Raw genomic sequence first — 21,271 nt, 5'->3', positions numbered from 1 at the left:
CTTGAAATGGTTCCAGCTCAGGGTGCTCACACTAGACCCGCCCTGCATTAGTTGGTGGGTTTTTAATTTTCATAAGGAGATATTGACGGAGGAGGCTCAGAGTCAGTGTCAGAGTAGTTTGCTCCCCATTATGTTTTATCCTGGTTCAGTCCTTCTTAAACGTTGGGGTGATGGCCCTTTCTGACCACCTAGTTAAATCTACAGAGGCACACAGAATCAAATCCACTGTTTCAGGGGGTTTGGGAGCCTCTGAGGTCCCCTCGGTCTCACTCAGTTTGGTTGCTGTCTTAAGGCAGATGTGTCACTCACTGCACGGCTGGGTGCCTTTCTCACCATTTCCGTGTCCTCCCGGTGTTCACGGGCAGCAGTCCGGGGCTCATGCGTAGCTACTGCTAAAAAGCATTGTGCCGCCACCAGTGCACACTTACTTCCTCTTGTGGAGACAGTAGTACATAGGTGTGGGTCTGAGAAGTTCTGCCCAAGAAGAGAAAAGGCCGTTGGATGCATTAGTCAATACCTGTGGGGAGGAACCAAGCCAGTCATGTACTGCATGTTCAACACTGAGCTCTCTCTGCCCAGCTAAAGAAGTTTCTTCCAGGTTAGGAGCAGTTTGTAACAGGACCACACCTTGTTATTTAATAAAATAATGAAGCCCGTGTCTCCATACTTGGACACTCAAAGGAGAATCTCTCAAGAGGTACAGATACTCGGAGTTGACAATATAGATTTGGGGCTTTGCTGGGCTACTGTATTTGAATTTTTTTTTTTTTTTGGTTTTTTTTGTTTGTTTTTTTTGTTTTTTTTTTTTTTTTTTGTTTTGTTTTGTTTTTTTTTTCCAAGACAGGGTTTCTCTGTGTAGCTTTGCACCTTTCCTGGAACTCACTTGGTAGTCCAGGCTGGCCTCGAACTCACAGAGATCCGCCTGCCTCTGCCTCCCGAGTGCTGGGATTAAAGGCGTGTGCCACCACCACCCGACTTGGATGTTCTTTCTTTACTAGGGAGTATACCAAAGGAATGAGAGGTCTTCATAAAGTGTGTGGTCTGGGCTTTTTCGGGACAGATAGTCACAAGATGAAAACATTTGTAAACTCTCCAGCCTCTCGGTTCTTGTACCTTTGTTTTCAGTCAAATCCTAATTTATGCTGAAAAGCAGAATCTTTTTAAGTGCTCTGAAAATAATCACAGTTTAAATCATGCTGGGTAAAAATAAATGCCAACATCATAAAGAACTCCTTGTCATGTGCCATTGGGGGTCTCAGTTCACACACAGATAGAGTGTGTGAGCCTCCAAGACTCACAAAAGTCAGCTGAAGGAGGTAGGTCAGGACCGGCCATTTCATAGGAAACCTGGCTCAAAGCTTGCTCAAGGTTCTAGGGCTAGTTAGGAATTGGGAATAGGCACGAGTGGTCCTTCCGATTCCTCCAACCCTTGCTACACAGGTAAATCACCTTGCCTCTGTCTTCCCATAACATGTGCTTGTCTCCTACACTTAACAGTTACTAAGAGAATGCAGTTATTCAGTTCAGATGTGATTCTCAGGCAAGCAGCAAGGGCATTCACTAGAAACTTACTAGAAATGCAGATGCTCAGGCCCTGCTTTGGAACAAATCAGAAACTAGGGGAGTGAGCTCAGCAACCCTTGTCTAGCACACCTTCTGGGTGACCTTGATCCATGCTAAAGTTTAAAAACATGTAGATCCAGGCGGGGTGGCGCACGCCTTTTAATCCCAGCATTTGGGAGGCAGAGCCAGGCAGATCTCTGTGAGTTCAAGGCCAGCCTGGTCTACAGAGCAAGATCCAGGACAGGCACCAAAACTACACAGAGAAATCCTATCTCCAAAAGAATGAATGAATGAATGAATGAATGAATGAATGAATGAATGAATAAAAGCATATAGATTGCATGGCATTCAGAAGAGGGAAGTACTGGAAATAGGAAGCCTTTCTGTGATTGACAGGAAAACAGTGATCTTAAAAGTCTAGTTCTTTGAAGTTGGATATGATGTGAGGCCAGCCAGTCATGACAGAGAACTGTTGCTCACTCCAGAGTTGTGAAGCCACCACTGTGGAAGAACTTGCTGCTGGACTAGACCCAGTGAGAGAAGCATTTGCTCTTGTCCCTTCATTGCTTATAGATAACAGTCCTTTGTAAGTTGTTAATTAGAGCTTTCTTTTGTCTTTCAGCCCATGGACCAAGCTTCTCTCAAAAACAGCGATGTTCTGGTTCTCACAGGACTCACGCAGATCCCTACTGCCAACCCCGACGGCATGGTGGGCGAGTTCTGCAGCAACCTGGGTAAGTGCTGCGGGCCGCAGGAATATATCATAAGAACTCAGCTGGTTATGGCAAAGTCACTACCTGGAGGAATCAGGGAATTCCTCCAGAGGAAGCCAAATCCCAAGGAGTTTTTGGTGTTACTTGGCTTGTTATATATCAGCTGTGTTCTGTTATGAAAATCATGTGTGCCTTCATAGTTTTCCCAATTGACTTTTCCCTAAGAAAGGCTAACAGTGTGGACTGATCACTCTCTGGACATACACATTTTAGGTATTTGGAGAACTGCCTCAGGAAAGGCTTTCTCTGGAATCAGATATCTCCCTTGGCTACTTTCAAGGACTAGCAGTAATAACAGTCCACATGCAAGTCTCCTGATTTAAGGTAAATTCCACAAGGAGACACCACCTAGGTCAGGTGGACGTTAAGTAATAGCTTTACACAATTTAGCTCGGACCCTCCTTTCTTACCACCTTACTAACTTTATAGACCGCTAACTCCTTACCTAACCACTTCTAGGAATATTTAGATAACCTTCTGCACTAACAGCTATGCTCAGCCAGAACTCCTCCCTGTAATTATCATCATTAGCAGCATCCGGCCAGGTCCATCCCCAGATGGAGGGAAGTACCTTATCAGAGATACCTCTGTACTCTCTAAGAACAGACTTAAGCATCCGGGCTACCTGTTTGAGAAGGCCTGGCAGATGTGCCAATTAAGCCTTACTTCCTCTTTTCCCAAACCTTACCACCAGTTCCAGATCTCCCTTTAACTATCACCAGAGGCATCTAGCTGTACACAGGTTGCCTAGCGACTGAGCACACTTTCCCCCACCATGCAGAAAAACGGCAGACAGCTTGGACAGACAGGAGCTACAGAAAAAAAGAAGACAGTTTTATTTTCTCCCATTGACCTAGCAACTTATAGATTCTTAACACTTTCTACCAACCACGTTTAAGATTATAGTTGAGCACATAAGAGCCCTCTTCTTAGATATTACCTGAATTTAGCCTTTAGTTAATTCATTTCCCCATTGGTCACTTCCCTTTGGGGTTGCAAGTGATAATTAACGGTTATTGCCTCCCTGTGTGATTCTTATCACCCCTCCATTTGACCCTGGAAGCCTGGTTTTGCACTGCTAAGGGAATACTGCTTGTAAGTGTATATATACCGGGACTCCCAGGGCACGAGAGGACAGAGAAGAGAGAAGAGAATGGAAGAACTAGATGGATAAGAACTTGAGAGGAACAAACTGAGATGGGGAAGAAGTAGATTGAAGGGCTAGAAGAGAGTACTAGAAGAGCAGATGGAAGAGGAGGAAGAGCCAGATGGGGAAGAACAAGATGAGGTAGAATGAGAAGAGGAGAGAGAAGATGGGAGAGGAGATGATATGGGAAGGAACAAGATGGATGAGAACCTAGAAGGGGCAGAACTAGATGAAGGAATTAAGATAGAACCTAGAGGGGATCGCAGACAAGTGTAGAGAGAAATCAGGCTAAAGATGACCTAAATATGAGAGCAGAATATAAGCGTGTAACTGACACAGAATAATAAAGTATATGGACTAAGGAGTTTCGTGTACATAGATTCATTTCTTCTCATCAAAGATTAATTATCAGCTGGTTGTAGATTCTTCCTGGACCCTGGGAGGGGACTATTGAGGGGCTGGACACCCCCATAGTCCTCGATGGGTAAGGGGCTTTTCAAGGCTGAACTTGGGTTCTGCATCCTAAGCTCATTTCTCATTTGAGGCCTTGCCCCTTTCTTCCAGTCCTGCTCACTGGTGTCTCTGTGAAGCTTCCCTGCTCACACTGACTTCCACCCCTTAGGTTCTTCCTCAAAATGCACTGTTGTCCAAAGGAGCCATTCTTTTTATTTTTTAACTTATTTAAATTTATTTTATGTGCATTGGTGTGAAGGTGTCAGATCCCTCTGGAACTGGAGTTACAGACAGTTGTGAGCTGCCATGTGGGTGCTGGGAATTGAACCCAGGTCCTCTGGAAGAACAACCAGTGCTCCTAACCACTGAGCCATTTCTTCAGCACCCAAAGGAGCCATTCTTAAGGAATGTAAATCTCAAGTGTGCTAAGAGTTGTACAGTCATACATCAAAATGGTTAGCAGTTTCTAGAAAGGTAGTCAGCATTCTCTCACTCACGGAGTACGTTGGTTAACCCCTTACCATGCTGGGTATGGCGGGAGAAGTGTGCCTACAGGTAACAGCAGAAGAGTCACACCCCTTCACTCTGCTTTCAAATACTAGCACAGAAGTGACTCACACTTGAAATTCACAGCAGTGAAGATGGGCACATGGAATTGTTCTCACTAATATTTGGTTGCTTTTCTTTTTTCTTCTTTTGGGAAAAGACTAAATTGAGAGCCCGCAGGGATGTTTTCTGCCTGGAAAACACTTATTTCCCTCTAGGTAAAATTTTCAGTGAAATCTTCAACCCCATCCTTATTTTAGGGAAGTAGGCTGGCCCCTGTCTTTGTACATGTAGGCTGCTATGACAAAGTATCAGCGTTGGTGTATAAACTGACGACATGACCACCCCATGGTATGGCTAAGGGGATGGTTTTTATTGTAGGTATGAGAGAAAGAACAGCCAGAGGCATCTGGGAGAGTCCAGAGCGAAGAGAGAAAGAAACAGACTGAGCATGGCCAGCCAACTGGTCATAGCCAGTACTATCTGTTAGAGCGGAGAATAGCAGAGGACAGAGAACAGAGAAGACATTCGAGAGAAGCAGGAGCAGAGCGGGAGAGGGGGGAGCTGTGAGCTGGAGGGAGTTTAAGGTAGAAGAGAAGGGGAGAAGAGCCTGGATGCTAGCATGGACTTTGAAATGTGTAACAGGTACTTGTGATACTGAGGGAGCCTGAAGGAGGCCAGCATGAGCTTTGATATGTTAATAGGCACCATAGTAGCCATGTGTCCCTTCTGCCAGAAGTAAAAGAAATGACTCCATTTGGTAGATGGGAACCAGTTTCGCAACCACCAGAAATCCTCCTATAGTCCAGGTCACACTCATCTCTGGATATTTGGACTGCCTTTGGAGTGTGGGGATTGGAGTTTCCTTTGGACCTGACAGTTGGGTGGCTTAGGCAGTGAGCATCTGTCTCACAGTCCTGAGAACTGGGAACTTTGAGACCCAGGTGGCCACCCTTTTCCTGCATCCTCACATGGAGCAAAGGAAGCTCATCTCTGTTCCTCTTCTTACAGCAGCACTATTCTCATCATGGGGTCTCTGCCTCCATGAGCTCATCTAAATGTAATAACCTCCCTCCCCAAGTCCCTACTGAACATCATCGTAGTGGCCATCTAGATGCCACATATAAACTTGGTGAGGCAAGAGGCATAAAACATTAAGTCTGAGCTAGCTACCCAAGAGGGGTTGAGGGGCTGACCTTCGCCTTCTGGCAACTTTAAGTGGTATTGCTCTGGCTCCAAGAAGAAGCAGTCATCTGCATGGAGGGCACTGTCCTTTGAAATCTCCTGAGCCTTGCTCCTAATCATACTTTGTTTTTATTCTTTGCTGTGTAAAGCCAAAGGAAATTTATTCTTGCTGTGGAAATTGTTGGACTGGTCTTAGAGAGCTTCTGAGTTTTGTGTATTTGTTATTAAACTAGAACCTCTGACTCAAGGAACTTGGGATTCAGGGGAAATCCAGTATCTTATGCACTGTGTCAGAGGGGTCCACTAACCACTCTCCTCAAGATCATCGAGGTCATCTAATAAAAATGCAAACTTGAGGATCCTGCCGCAGAGCCACTAGGCTGGGGAGAGAAGGACCTTGGAGGAACGCTGTGTGTTCAGCATGTTCACTAGGCAATTTTTATACAAACCAAAGCTTGAAAAGCACTGGTCTCATGCATTCTTCTCACATAATTAGTGAGGAAACTGAGGCCCAGCCAGGTTGGAGTGGCAGACTTGTGACCCTTACCTGTGTCTCTGTGCAGAAGCAGACTAGAGCCAGCCTCTCTGAAGTGTTTCCTTCATTCCATGCTCTAATAGCAGCAATTCACAGCCTCCAGGAGACCTGTCCATCACAGCAGGAGTGGGCAGGACTCATGGCACCAGACTTCAGATCCTACTCCCAAATCCACCTGCTTCCGTAGTTTCATAAACAAAACAAAAGTAGACTGGACTTTACAGGTTTTCAGCCATTCATACTTTTAACACATTACAGCCCATAAGTTGTGATTAATTCTGCATTCCATAACTGTTTTTAAGTGTTTCAGAGATAGTTTCTTACAGACAAATGCTAGTGAGAGAAGGTACAATGAAAAGAACTTAAATGGAAAAACAGTTTATTTCCTTCTGGGTCACTCAACCATGGCACGAGACTGAGCAGAAACATGCAAACTTTAAATCGGATTTAAAGAGAAGGAGCTGCCTGAAGTTCAGCAGGTTCCCTGGAGTCACTAAAACCCACATTGTCTTCCCAGAGACGGTGATGAGAACATCAGCCTTCAGCCCTGCATTGCCCTGATGTGTTCTCTTCTGCAGAAGAAATAGACGATTGTAAACATATGTGTCATAAGAACAGGCTGTGGCAGGAAGGTTGAGAAAGAGAAAACATAGTGAGAATAGCAGGGTTATAAGGAGAATGAGTAGCTGTGTGGAGGGAAAGGAAGCCTGTGATTGGAGGAAGTTTAGAGTAGGTAGGAGGTAAAAAGGGCTGGGATGCTACTAGCATGGACTTTGAAATGTATAATAGGTACTAGTGATACTCAAGCAGCCTGGGTCCACAGGTAGCCACATGTCCCTTGTACCAGAGGTAAGGGGAATGACTCCTTTTGATTGATGGGAACTGGTTTCACGAGTTCCTGAGGACTGCTGGCTTTTATCTAACTGTCAGAAATCCTCCCATAGTCCAGGTTGAGCTCATTTCTAGAGATTTGGACTGCCTTCTGGAGTTTGGGGAATTGGAGTTTCCTTTTGATCTGACAAAAGTTGCATAACAAGACCCCATCTCAAAAATAAACAAAATCAGACATAAGAAAACAGAAGAAGCTGGGTGGTGGCAGCGGCGCACACCTTTAACTTAGGCAGGCAGATCTCTGTGAGTTTGAGGCCTGCCTGGTGTACAGAGTGAGATCCAGGACAGGCACCAAAACTACACAGAAACCCTGTCTCGAAAACAAACAAACAAACAAACAAAAAAAAAAAAAAACAGAAGAAATGCCAATTGCATTAGCCCTTTCTAACACCGTCCTTTTGTTACCATCCTCTCTTTCCCCAACTTTTCTAGCTCTGACAGTGCGGAATGGAGGAAACGTGTTGGTTCCCTGCTACCCATCGGGAGTGATCTATGACCTCCTGGAGTGCTTGTATCAGTACATCGACTCCGCTGGCCTCTCCAACATCCCCTTCTACTTCATCTCCCCAGTGGCCAACAGTTCACTGGAGTTTTCCCAGATTTTTGCTGAGTGGTATGTCAGTGTCCTGTCTCTGAGTTCTACTTCAGTGTATTCAGTCAGTAAGAATGAAAATAATTGTGATTTCTATATCTGATAAGAAAAGCTAGATTTTTATTTCCATAGCTCATTTATCAGAGTCATGTTTTATTATATCGGGAATTTAATCAAATCCTAGGCCAGATACATAGCCATCATGAGGTTACTGAACCCTGATCATGTACGGTGAGTTTGAGTCTTAACTCCTTGGCAAAAAAGAGGGAGATGGAAGTAAGTGTTAACTGTTACAATGTACTTACTATCGCTAAACATTCTGGAGCCATGAGACACACACTAGAGTTGTCCAATCATTTTTAGTAAGATGGCAGCCCAATGGACATAAGTCACTCACTGAAAACAGAATTACTTTCTAATTTAGTTTGGTTTGGTTTGGGTTTAGGTTTGGTTTTTCAAAACAGGGTTTCTCTGTATAGCCCTGGATCTCTCTCTGTAGACCAGGCTGGCCTCAAACTCACAGAGATCTGCCTGCCTCTGCTTCCCAAGTGCTGGGATTAAAGCATGCGCCACCACTGCTGACTGAGAACAGAATTTTTACATTCCTCTGTCATAACATATCCCAATGTTATGCCCCTTGCTCCACCCCTGGCTTTGGTATGGGGATTTTCCTTCTCACTGAATTGTGGGCTTCTTCCTGAATTGAGACTGCTCATCTTGGTGAGTAAGACTTGTTGTTAGTCCTTTACAAACAGGTATCTTCCCCACATAGGATGCCCTAAGCATTATTTGTAATTGAATCAGGATGCTAGAACTTTGTTTTCATCCAGATCCCCCATAAAAATATTGCAACACACTCCTGGGTCCAGCCCTGTAAACCCAGTAGACAGTGCAGCCACCTCTCCAAGTCTGTGGCTGCAAGTGTGGCTGTCACCCAGAACAGAGGGATTAGTGCTGGAGGGTTTCTGTGGTTTTGTTAGCTCGTAAGTGGGTAATATATGTTTACTCTAGAAAAAAAAAAATACAGAAAACAATAGAGACCCTGAGCCTACAACCCCACTGTCAGAATAAACCCCCCTGTTAACTTCTGAACTGGAAATCTGTTGAATAGTTAACAGTTTTGAGACAGCACCTTGCCAAGTGTGACTCTTTAAATGCTGATTTTGTTTTCCTAAGGGGGTTGTAGCTCAGTAGTGCAGTGCTTATGTAGCAGAAAACATTTAATTATATTAAACCATTATGAAGCCTTTGGGAAGACTAGCATTGTATTCCCAGCACTCGGGAGGCTGAAGCAGGAGTCTCACAGGTTCAAGGCCAGACTCAATTATAAGCCAGACCTTGTCTCAGAAAAATGAGAACACATGGCTGCAATATATCTCCTTTTTACATCACTCGCATCTGTATAATTTAGCTTATTATCTTGTTATTGGCTGGCAGGGCTTTTCCTTTTAGAAATAAATCATAAATTGATATTATTCTATATATGTATGATGATAGCATTTGCCTTAGGTAAGTTTCAAAAAGTGGAATTACTGGAATAAAGGGTAGAAATACTTTTTAATGTTCATTATCTGACACTAAGCTACTTGCCAGAAAAATTTTTATGTAAATTATTCCTTTTTCTTGTCCATTTACTTCTTAGAGGTTTTATATCTCTTATGTATTTGAACTCTCTATATATTAAAGATATTAACTTTTGATAACATTCTCTAGCCATTTTTCTCATTTTGATACTTTTTGAATTTTATCTTGAATTTTTTTCTGTTTAATAACTTTGTGCTTTAGAATAATTTTAGATTTACGGGAAAGCATAATGATAATAGAGTTCCCATACAACTTTCACCCAATTTTCCCTGATGTTAATGTCACTCGTGAGCAAACATATTTATCAAAACTGAAATGTCAGGGACGCTGGAGAACTGTTTTGGTGGTTGAGAGCACTGGATGCTCTTCCAGAAGACCTGGCTTCAAGTCCCAGGACCACATGGCAGCTCCCGAGTATCTGAAACTCCATTCCCAAGGGTAGATCCTAGGCCCTCTTCAGCCTATGCGGATACTGCACACATGCGAAGCACAAACACACATGCAAGCAAAACACCCAGACACGTGAAATAAAAATGAGTAAATCTTCAAAAGAGGGAAAGTGCAAGAATTAATAATGGAGCCAGTGAGTAGTGGCACATGCTTGTAAACTCAACAGTTAGGAGCCTGGAGGAAGGAAAATCCAGAGTTCAAAGCTAGCCTCAGCTGTGGAGTGAGTTTGAAACTAGCCTCAGCAACATAAAACCCTGTTTCAAAAAAGAAAGTAGTGTGAAACACTACCAGTCTAGAGATCTGGGAGCCAGGGCAGGCATTACAGGTTGGGATGTCCTTGGGGTGGGGTGGCGGAAGCCACAGAGGGAGTGTGCTTGCCTAGGGAGAGGAGTAAAGTTCAGCAAGCAGCTGGTGAGGGATGGAACGCTAGCTCCTCCAGGGGTCATGTGGGGACGTTAGGAAAAGAGGGAGAAGAAATGGTGTAAAGAGGAGTAAGGTTAGGACACAGGTTCTTTCCTGTGGTTTATGAATCATGAGTTACCAAAGAGAGCAGAGAGTAGAAGTCTCGGTAAGCTCTCCCAGCATTACGTCACTGCCCTCCTCCTACCCACCTGCCATTCTCATCCTGAGCTACCTGTGGGAGTCCTCTAGGCAGCTGGTCACCATCTGAAAGCCGCAGGTACTGGGATTTTGAAAAGGTCGCCATTCCGGTGTGGCCTGGAGCCCAACAACCACTGCTCCAGGATCTTTTCCCAGGCAGGATCAAAGTCCCCACTTGCTCCTGACTGCCTCTTTCGCTTTGGTTGCCCCCTCCGTGCAGCCTACCTGCAAAGCATTTTTTCTCTAGTAGGAGCTCAGTTGCTTACATGGACAAGTGCTAGCTCTGGAGCTCTAGACTGGAGGAACTCAGCAAGGGATTGTGGTGGGACCAAGTTAGGCCAGGACCGCCGTCCGCCGCCGTCCGTCCACTCGGGCTTGCTGCCTCCCCTCTTTCTTGCTTGGAAAGGTGCTCTAGGGGACAACCCCAGGCCCAACTGCTTACTTGGGTCTGCTAGAAGCCACTCTGTGGTTCCTGATCTCAGGCTTCTGCAGTAGCCTGCAAAAGCCCCAGCTCCAGACTAAGAGTCCATTGGTTTGCTTGGTTGTCGGGTTTGTTTTCTTTTTAGAGGAGAGAGTGGGAGGGAAAGTCCCAGAGACTCTTCCTGAGCCACAGTGCCCTCCAGAGTGCGGGCCTCCTGCATAGGGCAGCGGGTGGGGGCAGGGGCATTATAGACTCACAGACCTGATTCTGAAAGCGGCTGTTCCTTTCCCTGACAACCCGGTAAACATGGCTTATCCTTTGAGCTCCCGCTGCTGCAGCCCCCAGAAGAAGCAAGCCCTTTAGCCTCTCAGCAGGGGGTGGAAGTCTATCTGCTGTTGTGCCTACCTGAAGATCCTTGAACTGATGAGGGGAGGGCGTGTCTCAGCAGAACTGGCCACAAGTGCTGTCCTGCTGCTTCCCAGTCCCTAATCAGACTGTGGCCCTTCTGCATCGCCTTCTAATGTGCAGGGTGCGGTACATACAGGTGGAGTAGCTCAGGGGACTTCTGAACTAAGTTCTCAGATTGCTCTCTCCTGAGTCTGAAATGAGGACAGAGCTAGTGTCCATTTAGAGGTTATGAGCTGGTTTCCTAAAGGTATTTTCCATGTTTTTGTCTTCCCACAAGGAGCCATATTTGTAAAAGAAGGTTAAAGAAACTGGATAAGGAAATCTCAGTACATTGTGGGGACAGTATAAAACCTTACCCCTGAACTCCTTGTTTTACAGTATTTTGGCAGGGTTCTTAAAAAGAGTTCCTATAACATATGGAATGGTGCCTGTGCATGCATGTGTGCGTGCGTGTGTGTGCATGCGTGCATGTTGACCAACCTGGTTACTTCTGGTCAATTGATCAGTTTTAAGGGTTTTGTTTTTATTTGTTTTGTTTGTCACATTGCAGTTTTCCAGGCTCCTCTGTAATTTTTTGTTTGAGCCAAAGCCAAAGTCTTACTATGTAACCCACTCTGGCCTTAAACTCAAATCCTCCTGTCTCAGTTCCCTTACAACTAGGATGAGCAATGCTGCTGTAGTGGATAGGGCATGTGTATCAGCAGCAAGCCATGTCTCAGAAAAGGCAACTCTTCTCCCCAAACCCTGCTAACGTAACGTGGTGTCTCAGACTGGATCCTGGATCAGGAAAAGGACCCCCAGTGGAAAACAGCTGAATCCAAATCTAGTCTGGGGCATCGTGTAGTGGCAGAGTTCTTGTCTACCATGCACAAAGCAAACATCAAAACAGTTCTAATAATGATAGCTCCAAACCCCGAGTGTCTAATGTGCTCACCTGGGCATCGCAGTGTAGACCCTGGGGCACATAGGAGCTGGGTACAGAGAATGCATCACAAGTGTGTAAATTGTTAAATTGTACTCTCAACTTTTTTATGAATCGAAGATGATTCCAAACAAGTAGTCTATTTCTTTAGAAAAACAGTGCTTACAAGAGACGGTGTCCTGAATGAGCCATAGGCCTGGCTTTTTTTTCTCTTGAGTCAGTGCCAAGAAGCTTTTTAAATCAATGGTTCTCAGCCTTCCTAATTCTGTGACCACTTAAAACAGTTTCTCATATGGTGCTGACCCCCAACCCTAAAATTCTTTTCCTTGCTACTTTATAACTTTAATTTTGCTATTACGAATCATAATGTAAACATCTGTGTTTTCCGATGGTCTTCGGTGACCCCTGTGAGAGGGTCACCTCCCAAAGGGTCCTGACCGACAAGTTCAGAACCACTGCTTTAAAAGAACTTGTGTAGTTAGTGTTTATGCTGCTGCCACTAGGTGGCAGTAGATGCCAGTGCACTGCTAACACCTTGTCATGTCTTCTTCTTTAAAGGCTTTGTCACAACAAACAGAGCAAGGTGTATCTCCCAGAACCGCCTTTCCCGCATGCAGAGGTAAGACAATGAAGCCAGTGACCTAGGGCACAGAAGAAATGTGGCTGATGGGATGACTTGGGATATCAATCTTTATATCTAAAATATCCCTACGTGGAGCCAGATACAATAATGCACATCCACACATCTGTAAACCCAGCACCACAGAAGCAGACAGGTTCTGAGTTCCAGGCCAGCCTGGGCACCAACAAGACTAAATATTAAAACACACACACACCCCTCACACACTGATAGGGACTGAGTTTGATAGTGTAGGCCTTTAATCCCAGCACTTGGGAGGTAGAGATAGGTAGGTCTCTGAGTTCCAGGCCAGCCAGGGATACACAGTGAGATGCTGTTTCAAAAATAAACAAATTTTTTTTTAAAAGATAGTAAGTACTCCAGCTCACAATTCATTTGCTTCCTCTAATTAAATTATGAAGTCTGGACAGTTCACAGCCCATTTCTGCTATAGTCTGTGCGAGGGACTTTCATTCTAATATCTATTCCTATTGGAGAAATTATTTTGGCCACTCCACGTAGTTAAAAGGATATTTATTTAATGGCGTAACTCACAAATTAAGTAATGGGTAGGTCGCAGGGTCTGGGGAAGGTGTAACGCAGTCCAGCGGTGTTCTGCAGAGCTCTGCACAGTCAATCTGCACCAGTCAGCCTCCCGGCACCGAGAGAGCACCCAGAGAGAGCGCTGGCCCATCCAGCTCTCGGGTCCCCCGGCGCCTCCCCTCGCCCCGCCTCGTAGGCGAGACAGTTGCCAGAGTCTCAATGAGGGTTGGAACTTCCAGAACCAAACTGGAATGGCTACCCACTACATATTCCCAACATTTTAAGGAGCAGATCTATTATCAAAATGTTCTTTCTAGTCATGTCAATCACATATGTAAAATTTCTTTAATTTTTAAACTATTTGTCTATGTGTCCGTGTGTGTGCACCACTCATCAGCCTTAATTGCCCCCCCCCACCCACACACACATACCTTATTTTTTTGAGACAGGTTCTCTTACTGAGCCTGGAGCTTATTAATCAGTCAGGCTGCCTGGCTTTCAAGCCTCAGGAGTCCTCCTGACCCCACCTCCCCAGCACTGGACACCCGTAGGCACACCAGCTTTTTATGTGGATGCTGGGTCCAAGCTCAGCTCCTCTTGCTTATACAGCGAGCACTTTACCAACTGAGTGTCCCCTGGTCCACATGGGAAGTTCCAGCAGTGAAGGTACCATGGCAGTTAGCAAGATGGGAAGTCCCTTCCTCACAGACCCAACGGGTGTCTGTGCGACCTGTTTGATTTCCATCATCTGCTCACCGAGTGGCATCTCATGCACATTTCTGTGTGACTCGTGATATCATTACTATGTTATTGCTGCCTAGTCATCTATACCGCACCACAAGTACACTACAGTGAATTTGGACAGTTCTCCTGTCGTTGGTTACGTTTTTGTTAAAGAGTTCTCAACTGATATCGCCACTTGAGAAACAGCGATGTCCGGCACAGCCGTGAGCACACTTGGTGCCTTTGTTCCTGCAGACCATGTTACATGAGAATATTGCCACGAACGCACAAGAACCCTGGGTGATAGCCCTGCTCCGCACTCAAAGGCCTGTCCAGACTCAAGTGGACTTGTGCACAGCCGCTGCCTCCACACATTGTCTTTTCCAGAATGCCATAGAATTCAAGTAAAGAAGTTCACAGCCTTTTCATAGTTCTGTCTTTTGCTTAGTAATACATTCATCACCATCTTCTCATAACTTCTTCAGCCCTGAATTAATATTCTATTGTCTTGATGTAACCGTTTATCCATTTACCAACTGTAGGACCTTTTAGTTGTTTTCAAGTTTTGGCAATTATGAATAAAACTGCTGAAGATGTCTGTGGGCAGGATTTTGTGGACCTTAAGCTTTGAGCTCCTTTAAGTTAAACACCAAAGGAGCATGATTACCAGGTCCTCTGGTGAGTGTGTCTATACATTTGTTTAACAAGCAATAGCAAAGTCTCCCACGGTGGCTGTGCCGTTTCTCATCCCACCAGCAAGGAGGGTGGGCACCTCTATACCACGCTCTTTTCTCACCAGCCAGATATGGTGGGTCTAGCCTTTGGCCATTGCACTGGATAAGGAGCAGGGTCTGCTGCTTTGATTGGCATTTCCCTGGTGGTTCCTGATGCTAGCGTCTCCAGATGCTCACTGGCATCCTCTTTGGGGAGTTGCGTCCACAGACCTTGGGCATTAGCCAGGTTGTTCAGTGTTAACGGCAGGCAGTGCAGGCAGGTGTGGCTTCTGTGTGTAGCTTTCCTAGTCTGGGGTCTGTCATCTTCAACTGTGTTTTTCAGTCATTTCTGCAGCACAGCTGGGTTCTTCAGCTGACAGCTCTTGGGTTTTTGTTTTTACATGTTTCAGCTCATTCAGACCAATAAGCTGAAGCACTACCCCAGCATCCATGGAGACTTCAGCAATGACTTCAGACAGCCGTGTGTGGTGTTCACTGGGCATCCTTCCCTCCGGTTTGGGGACGTTGTCCACTTCATGGAGCTCTGGGGGAAGTCTAGTCTCAACACTGTCATATTCACAGGTAAGAGTAAGCAGGTTCCTATCCTTTCTATTGGGCTGACAGTGTATGAGCCTCCAGGAGAGAGAGGAAAGCATAAATGTGACCCATCAACCTTGCACACATGTAATCTCAGCACTGAACAGGCTGAGTCAGGAGGGTGAAATTACAGGGTAACCTGTCTCCAAAAATAAAATAAACAGGAATAAAATAGATAGGAAGGAATAGGAATAAAGGTGTGTTGGGGAACTGTGTCAAGCACAACTTTTGTTTCTGCTCTTTTTGACTCTTTGTTTTTTAATACTGAAATCTGCTGAGCTGCTTTTTGATGGATTTTGTAAGGTGTTGAGAACCTCAACGATTCCAGTAGTTGGTCTGGTTTCACCAGCTGGGGATTGTTTGCTTGGCTGGATCTTGGGTCTTTTGACTCTGGTCTGTTCTGATGTACAGCTGCTCTTCCGTAAACAGAGCCCTCAGGAAGGAGCAAGCCTTGAGTAGATGAGGCCAGGCAGAGGTGATTTAGGAATCTCCCTATGTTATCAACTATGGTCTCCACACTGCCTTGAAGTTTAGAAATCTCACAAGCTGTGAAGTCAGAATCCTGAAAGCTTGTCCCCTCAGCCGTGCCCACCTGTGTCAGGGCTCTAGAGCAGCAGAGCCTACATTCATTTGTTCATATAGGATCTATATGATGGGATTTATTAGAGTGACTGAATATATATTCATTCATTCATATAGGATCTATATGATGGGATTTATTAGAGTGACTGAATATATATTCATTCATTCATATAGGATCTATATGATGGGATTTATTGGCACGCCGTACAGGCTGCAATCCAGCTAATCCCACCATGGCTGGCTGTGAATGGAAAGTCTAAGGATCCAGCAGTTCCTTAGTCTACAAGGCTGGATGTCTCAGCTGGTCTTCAGTATATGCTGGAGTCCCAAAACAGTAGGCTCTAATGCCAGGAATCAGTGTGATAGCAAATCAAGGGCAATCGGGCAGAGAACAAAAGCTTCCTTCTGTGTCGTTATTCAGACTTCCAGCAGAAGGTATGGCCCAGATTAAAGGTGTGTCTTCCCGCCTAAAAGGTCCAGACTAGAAGAAGTAGATTCACCCACTTCGAAACAAACAAAAATGATCTCTCACAGGTGTGCCCTCCAGTTCTGGATTGTAATTCATTTCAGCTGTAGTCAAGCTGCCATCCAAGGACAGCCATCACCCCATCCCTAGCCTCACGTTCTTCTCTGTGCATGGATCATTAGTAACCCCTGTCTGGGTAGCTCCAGGCCTTAGGGAAAAGTAGATTGGCACCTCAGAGTAGCGCTGGCCCACAGTGGCTGTCCACACAATGTCCTTCAACCTCTTCTTTCTTATAACTTCATAATTCCTTTGAAGAACTGGATTGTTGTTGCTAGCAAGATGGCTGACTGGGTAAGAGAGCTGCTGAGCATGAAGGTCTGAGGTAGCTCTCTGGTGGAAGGAGACATGCCCACAAGTTGTCCTCTGACCTCCACACACATGCCATGGCACATGCACACACCAGAAAATAAAAATAGCCTAGTAAAAATGATTTTTAAGACTTGGGTTTGGGGTTAGAGAGTGTAATTACACCAACAGCGTCTGGGTCAGAGCACATGAGCCCTGCCCTGTGCTCAGCCTCAGAACTACCGGCAGCCCCAGACAGGGACCACCAGGAACGTGGCTGTTGGATTCCTTACCACCGCTGCAGGAAGGTACACGCATGGGGTGGAAGGAAGCATGGGGAAGAGCTTCGTGCAGGATCTCAGCAGGGACAGGGTGACAGACTGATGCATACATGTTGGGCTCCTTCTGCATCGGGCGCCCTCACAAGAATTCTAGTCAGTCACCTCAGTGAAAATAGCCAGACTAAGGTAATGGTTACTCATGTTGGGCTTGGTGCAGTGTTGAGTTTTGTGTCTGTGCTGGATATTTGAAGGTTTCCGTGGATTCTTTGGTCCCTGAATAGCCTTGTCTCACATTGGTGCTCTGTGCAGTATGCATCCAACAGGAAGACACAGTGGCTCAGCTCTACCAGGAGCACTCGCGACCCTCAAGGACTGCTTTGCAGTTCTCAGATCACCCCTGGAACAAAAATATTGACCCACAAAGCCTAAAGCCTGCCTATCACCAGGATTTTGCTGCTGAAGTTGTCAAGACAACACTGTGTAGTGAGGCAGGAGCTTGTCTCCTCTGCTCTCTGATGAACTGTGGCTGACGTGACAGTAGTTACAGGGTTCCATGGGCACAGTGAGAGAGGCCATTGTGCTGACATTTATCCTGGCTTGTTGAGTTTCTGATTCCCGCTCAAGTGAGGCAGAGTTTTGCCCACCTTTTCTGCTTATATTATGACCACTGTATAGTTTTCCTTCCTGGGTGGCATGTTACCAGAGTTTTAGAATGAAAGCCTGGACTCCGGAAACCCTAAGAAGCTAGGCGTAGCCACCCATCCCTGATAGGCCAATTAAAGACAAAATACAGGGAAAAGCAGAGAAAGATTTACTCGGTATGGCTGTGTTATGAAGAACAGGTAAAGGGATCCAGTGACCACCCACCCCTAGATCTTATGTTGGGGTAGCAACATAAGATTTGAATAGAGATCTAGCAGTGTGCCTTGTTAGCAATCCTGGCCAAGATGTGGTTCTGCCTGTCGCTGATCCATCATAGTTCTCTGCAAAGTGGTCCTGTAAGTGTTAGACTGTGAGCTCTCATCCTGGGAGCTGGGACGGGGTCCTCCTCTGGCCCTTTTCTGCCCCAGCATGGGGAAGTTTTCATTCTTTGAGGACCCTTGCTTCAGTAGCTGGATAAGCTGAGAGGAGGGACTCAGTGTCCTAGCCTGTACTTGTCCCCTCGGGTACCACCCCTATGGGTGGTGAGCATGGTATACTGTTCTCTTGGCCAGCAGCTCATTTGCTATGTACAATCCCTGCCATGCAGACACTGGTGGCCCTTGAGAAAAACTGGGGCCTGGGCTCCTGGTGGGAGAGTGACGGTCTCAGCAGGAGCCTGTTGACAGGGCCTCGGGGTTTGTGCAGCCTGTGAGATGTGTGATGTCAGATAGGCACCGAGTAGTGCTTTGTCTCCACCTGGGGGTTAATTCTGAGCAGCTGATTGGTATTCCTGGGACCTTACCAGGTCTTGCCACTGTGAACTTACCATTTGTTTCTTAGAGGGGACACAAGAGAACGTATATCTCCTTAGATCTCAGCTTTTTATCTGGAACTTTAGCATTGATTCCAGGCTGAATAAACTATCACTGTGATGCTTTCCAAATAGCAAGTTCATATACTTTTCCTTTTTTTTCTTCTTTTTGGGACAGGGTCTCACTATGTAGCCCAGGCTAGCCTTAAACTAGCAGTCTCTTGCCTCAGTCTTCAGGGTGCTGACTTTACGGTGTGTACTGCCACACGTGGTTCCTTTTCCTTCTGTTTGTGACCTGGCATTCTGTTTAGAGAAAAGCTCATTTACTTTTTTACCCTGTATTTGTCTCAGCGTCTCTGTTTTGTAAGCTGTAGAGCCGACACCCATGCTTCCGGGTCCGAGTAGTCATCAGAGGGGTCTACCCAGGCTCTCCCCTTCCTCCCATATTCTGTGTCCCTGCTCATTCTCCCCCCAGAGGACTCTCTGCTTAGCCCTGACCATCTCAGATGCCAACTGGCTTGGCGGTGTCTGTCAACTGTGTGTTCAAGTCCAGTTTACACTTTCCAGAGCCTGATTTCTCCTACCTCGAGGCCCTGGCTCCTTACCAACCGCTGGCCATGAAGTGCATCTACTGCCCGATTGACACTCGCCTGAACTTCATCCAGGTGGCGAAGCTGCTTAAAGAAGTGCAGGTCTGTCTCCTCTGTGGCCAGGCTCTGGGTGTGGCTCCTCGTGAATTAGCTCTGTACAGCCCCAGTGTGAAGATGCCTGTTCCCCTTCAGACTTAAGGAAATGATCTTTATTCCCTGAAAGTTTCCACTCCAAAGAAATGGAAAGGGGGAAAGGCGGTATAAACAGGTCCTTTTGATGAGGACCAGTTGTGGCCACTGAGAAGCACATGGTTGCCGCTCTCCTCCAAGTCAGTCACTCAGCTAAGTCCCGGGTTGAGTGACATGGTGGGTTCATGGTTAGTCCGTTGTGCAGAAAGGGAAAGTAGTTCCAGTAAAGGGAGGGTTTCTGCTCGGGGTGGCAGGGGGTGAGCCAAGGCCTTGGGATGCCGAGTGGGAGTGGGGGAGGCCATCAGAGCCGGCAAGGAAGACAGCTGGACAGTGAGAGGGAGGGTCCTGATGCCTTGACCAGACTCAGAGGGCTTGGGTGCCTGCTGAGGGACCTGCTTGAAGGACATCCTGGTCATCCTCGGGTGTGGTTGCTTCCTTCATCTCCTAGCTTAGCTCTTTCATCCTCTTCACAGACCCTGCATCATGATAGGTGCCCTTTTATAAAAGACGAGGGCAGGGTGACAAGAGACAGGAAGCCGAAGACCCCCCAGAGGGGCAGGGAAGATTGATGCCAGTGCCCCAGCTTGTCACCTTGGATGGACACAGAGCATCCTATGTGCTTATCAGCATGCAGAGGGAATGGCTAGGGACCTTGTGCTTCTCATCACTGAGACACTTAAGTCCAGGGCCCTAAGCCAGCTTCACACTCCTGTGTCACATGCTAATACTAGAAATCAGAGCTGTCTGGTCCCTGCCTTCAGTGAGTAACAATCCGGAGGAGGCTCAGACTGAGGCAAGGGACACAGAGCTGTCAGATGCTAGCCAGGTTAGAAACAACACAAGGCCCTGGGAGAAGTACGAGCTCAAAAGAACAGCGCATTCGATCCAGCCAGGCCTCACTGCTGGAAACCTTTATTCTTAAAAGGATTTTGGCGTAATCCAGACTCTTAAGTCAGAGCAGGGACAATTCACTGACCTATGGATTGCCAGCATTAATGTTCAGCTGGGTGATGTTCGTACAAATATTTCATCCCCAGTTTGCTGTCAAACTCAGGTAGGCATGTGACCTGCAAGTTTCCACTGACCTAGGGATAACCTGAGATTCGCCGAATCCAGAATGCTGGGCTAGCACAAAGCTGCAGTTCCTGCTAGGCAAGGGCTTGTAATAGCTGATAGGGCAAGTATTACAGAGAGACTGCCCTTGAGGAGCAGAGCTCAGTTAGCTTAGGGAGTAGACACAATGGACGTCACCACAAAAGTTACTTAGATGTAGTGAAAGGTGGAAGCAAGCACAGAGAGGTCGCAGATCTTTCCCTCAACCTAGGTTCCTCACGCAGTACTCATCTCCCATCAGGGTTTGAGAGAATGTGCTCTGGTGGCCTGATTTAGTGGGCTTGGGCATTCAGGATGCTACAAGGGTCATGAAGAGGCCTGGGGGCGCTGCTCTGCACCCAGCTCTGCCCTTTCTTGTGACGACCTTGTCCCTTTGCTCCTCAGCCCCTGCACGTGGTCTGTCCTGAGCAGTACACCCAGCCACCCCCAGCCCAGGCCCACAGGATGGACCTCATGATCGACTGCCAGCCACCACCCATGTCCTATCGACGGGCTGAGGTCCTTGCCCTGCCCTTCAAACGACGCTATGAGAAAATTGAAATCATGCCAGAGGTGAGCTGCTGTCCTTTTGCCCTTAAACTTGAGTTTTGCCGAAGTCCCTCAGGGACCCGGCCAGTCTGTCACAAACGGAGGAAAGAACACAGACCCTCAGGCACGTGAGCTTCAGCTGGGGTCAAGGTTGTCGTCACACAGTACAGTGTAAGACAGAATCCGAAGTGTTGTTTAGCCTCAGGCATGGAACGTGCCTGTGCAAGATAAAAAGGGTTAGAATCTACTGCAATTAGGAATGCCGTTCCCCGGACAGCAGCATCTCTGCAACCTCTTTGATCTAGTCTTCTAGGAAGGAGGATTTACACACTGAACTGTCTGTCCTCAGGCCTGTTGTCCAAGAAGACCGCTTACGGGGGATGGGGACTGTCACCCTCCTGGAGTGCTGGTGGGTTGGGGCTCTAGGCTGACTCTCGTGGAGGCAGAGCTGTGGCTGCT

The 21,271-nt window shown here is 46.5% G+C and overlaps 1 protein-coding gene across 1 annotated transcript in view; it reads left to right on the top strand.

The window, feature by feature from the left end:
• Ints9 (integrator complex subunit 9) overlaps window positions 1-21,271 on the top strand; it is a 94,989-nt gene that overhangs the window by 66,172 nt on the left and 7,546 nt on the right. Inside the window, exons 9-14 of the mRNA XM_037208274.1 lie at window positions 2,186-2,297; window positions 7,526-7,706; window positions 12,629-12,689; window positions 15,079-15,250; window positions 18,960-19,084; window positions 20,669-20,940. Coding sequence (XP_037064169.1) covers window positions 2,186-2,297; window positions 7,526-7,706; window positions 12,629-12,689; window positions 15,079-15,250; window positions 18,960-19,084; window positions 20,669-20,940 — 923 coding nt within the window. The remainder of the gene's footprint in view (window positions 1-2,185; window positions 2,298-7,525; window positions 7,707-12,628; window positions 12,690-15,078; window positions 15,251-18,959; window positions 19,085-20,668; window positions 20,941-21,271) is intronic.

The sequence above is a fragment of the Peromyscus leucopus genome, chromosome 9 (genome assembly GCF_004664715.2).
Source record: "Peromyscus leucopus breed LL Stock chromosome 9, UCI_PerLeu_2.1, whole genome shotgun sequence".
Taxonomy (NCBI): domain Eukaryota; kingdom Metazoa; phylum Chordata; class Mammalia; order Rodentia; family Cricetidae; genus Peromyscus; species Peromyscus leucopus.
Note: the sequence above shows the minus strand (reverse complement) of the source record. Positions and strands in the feature narration are given on the sequence as shown.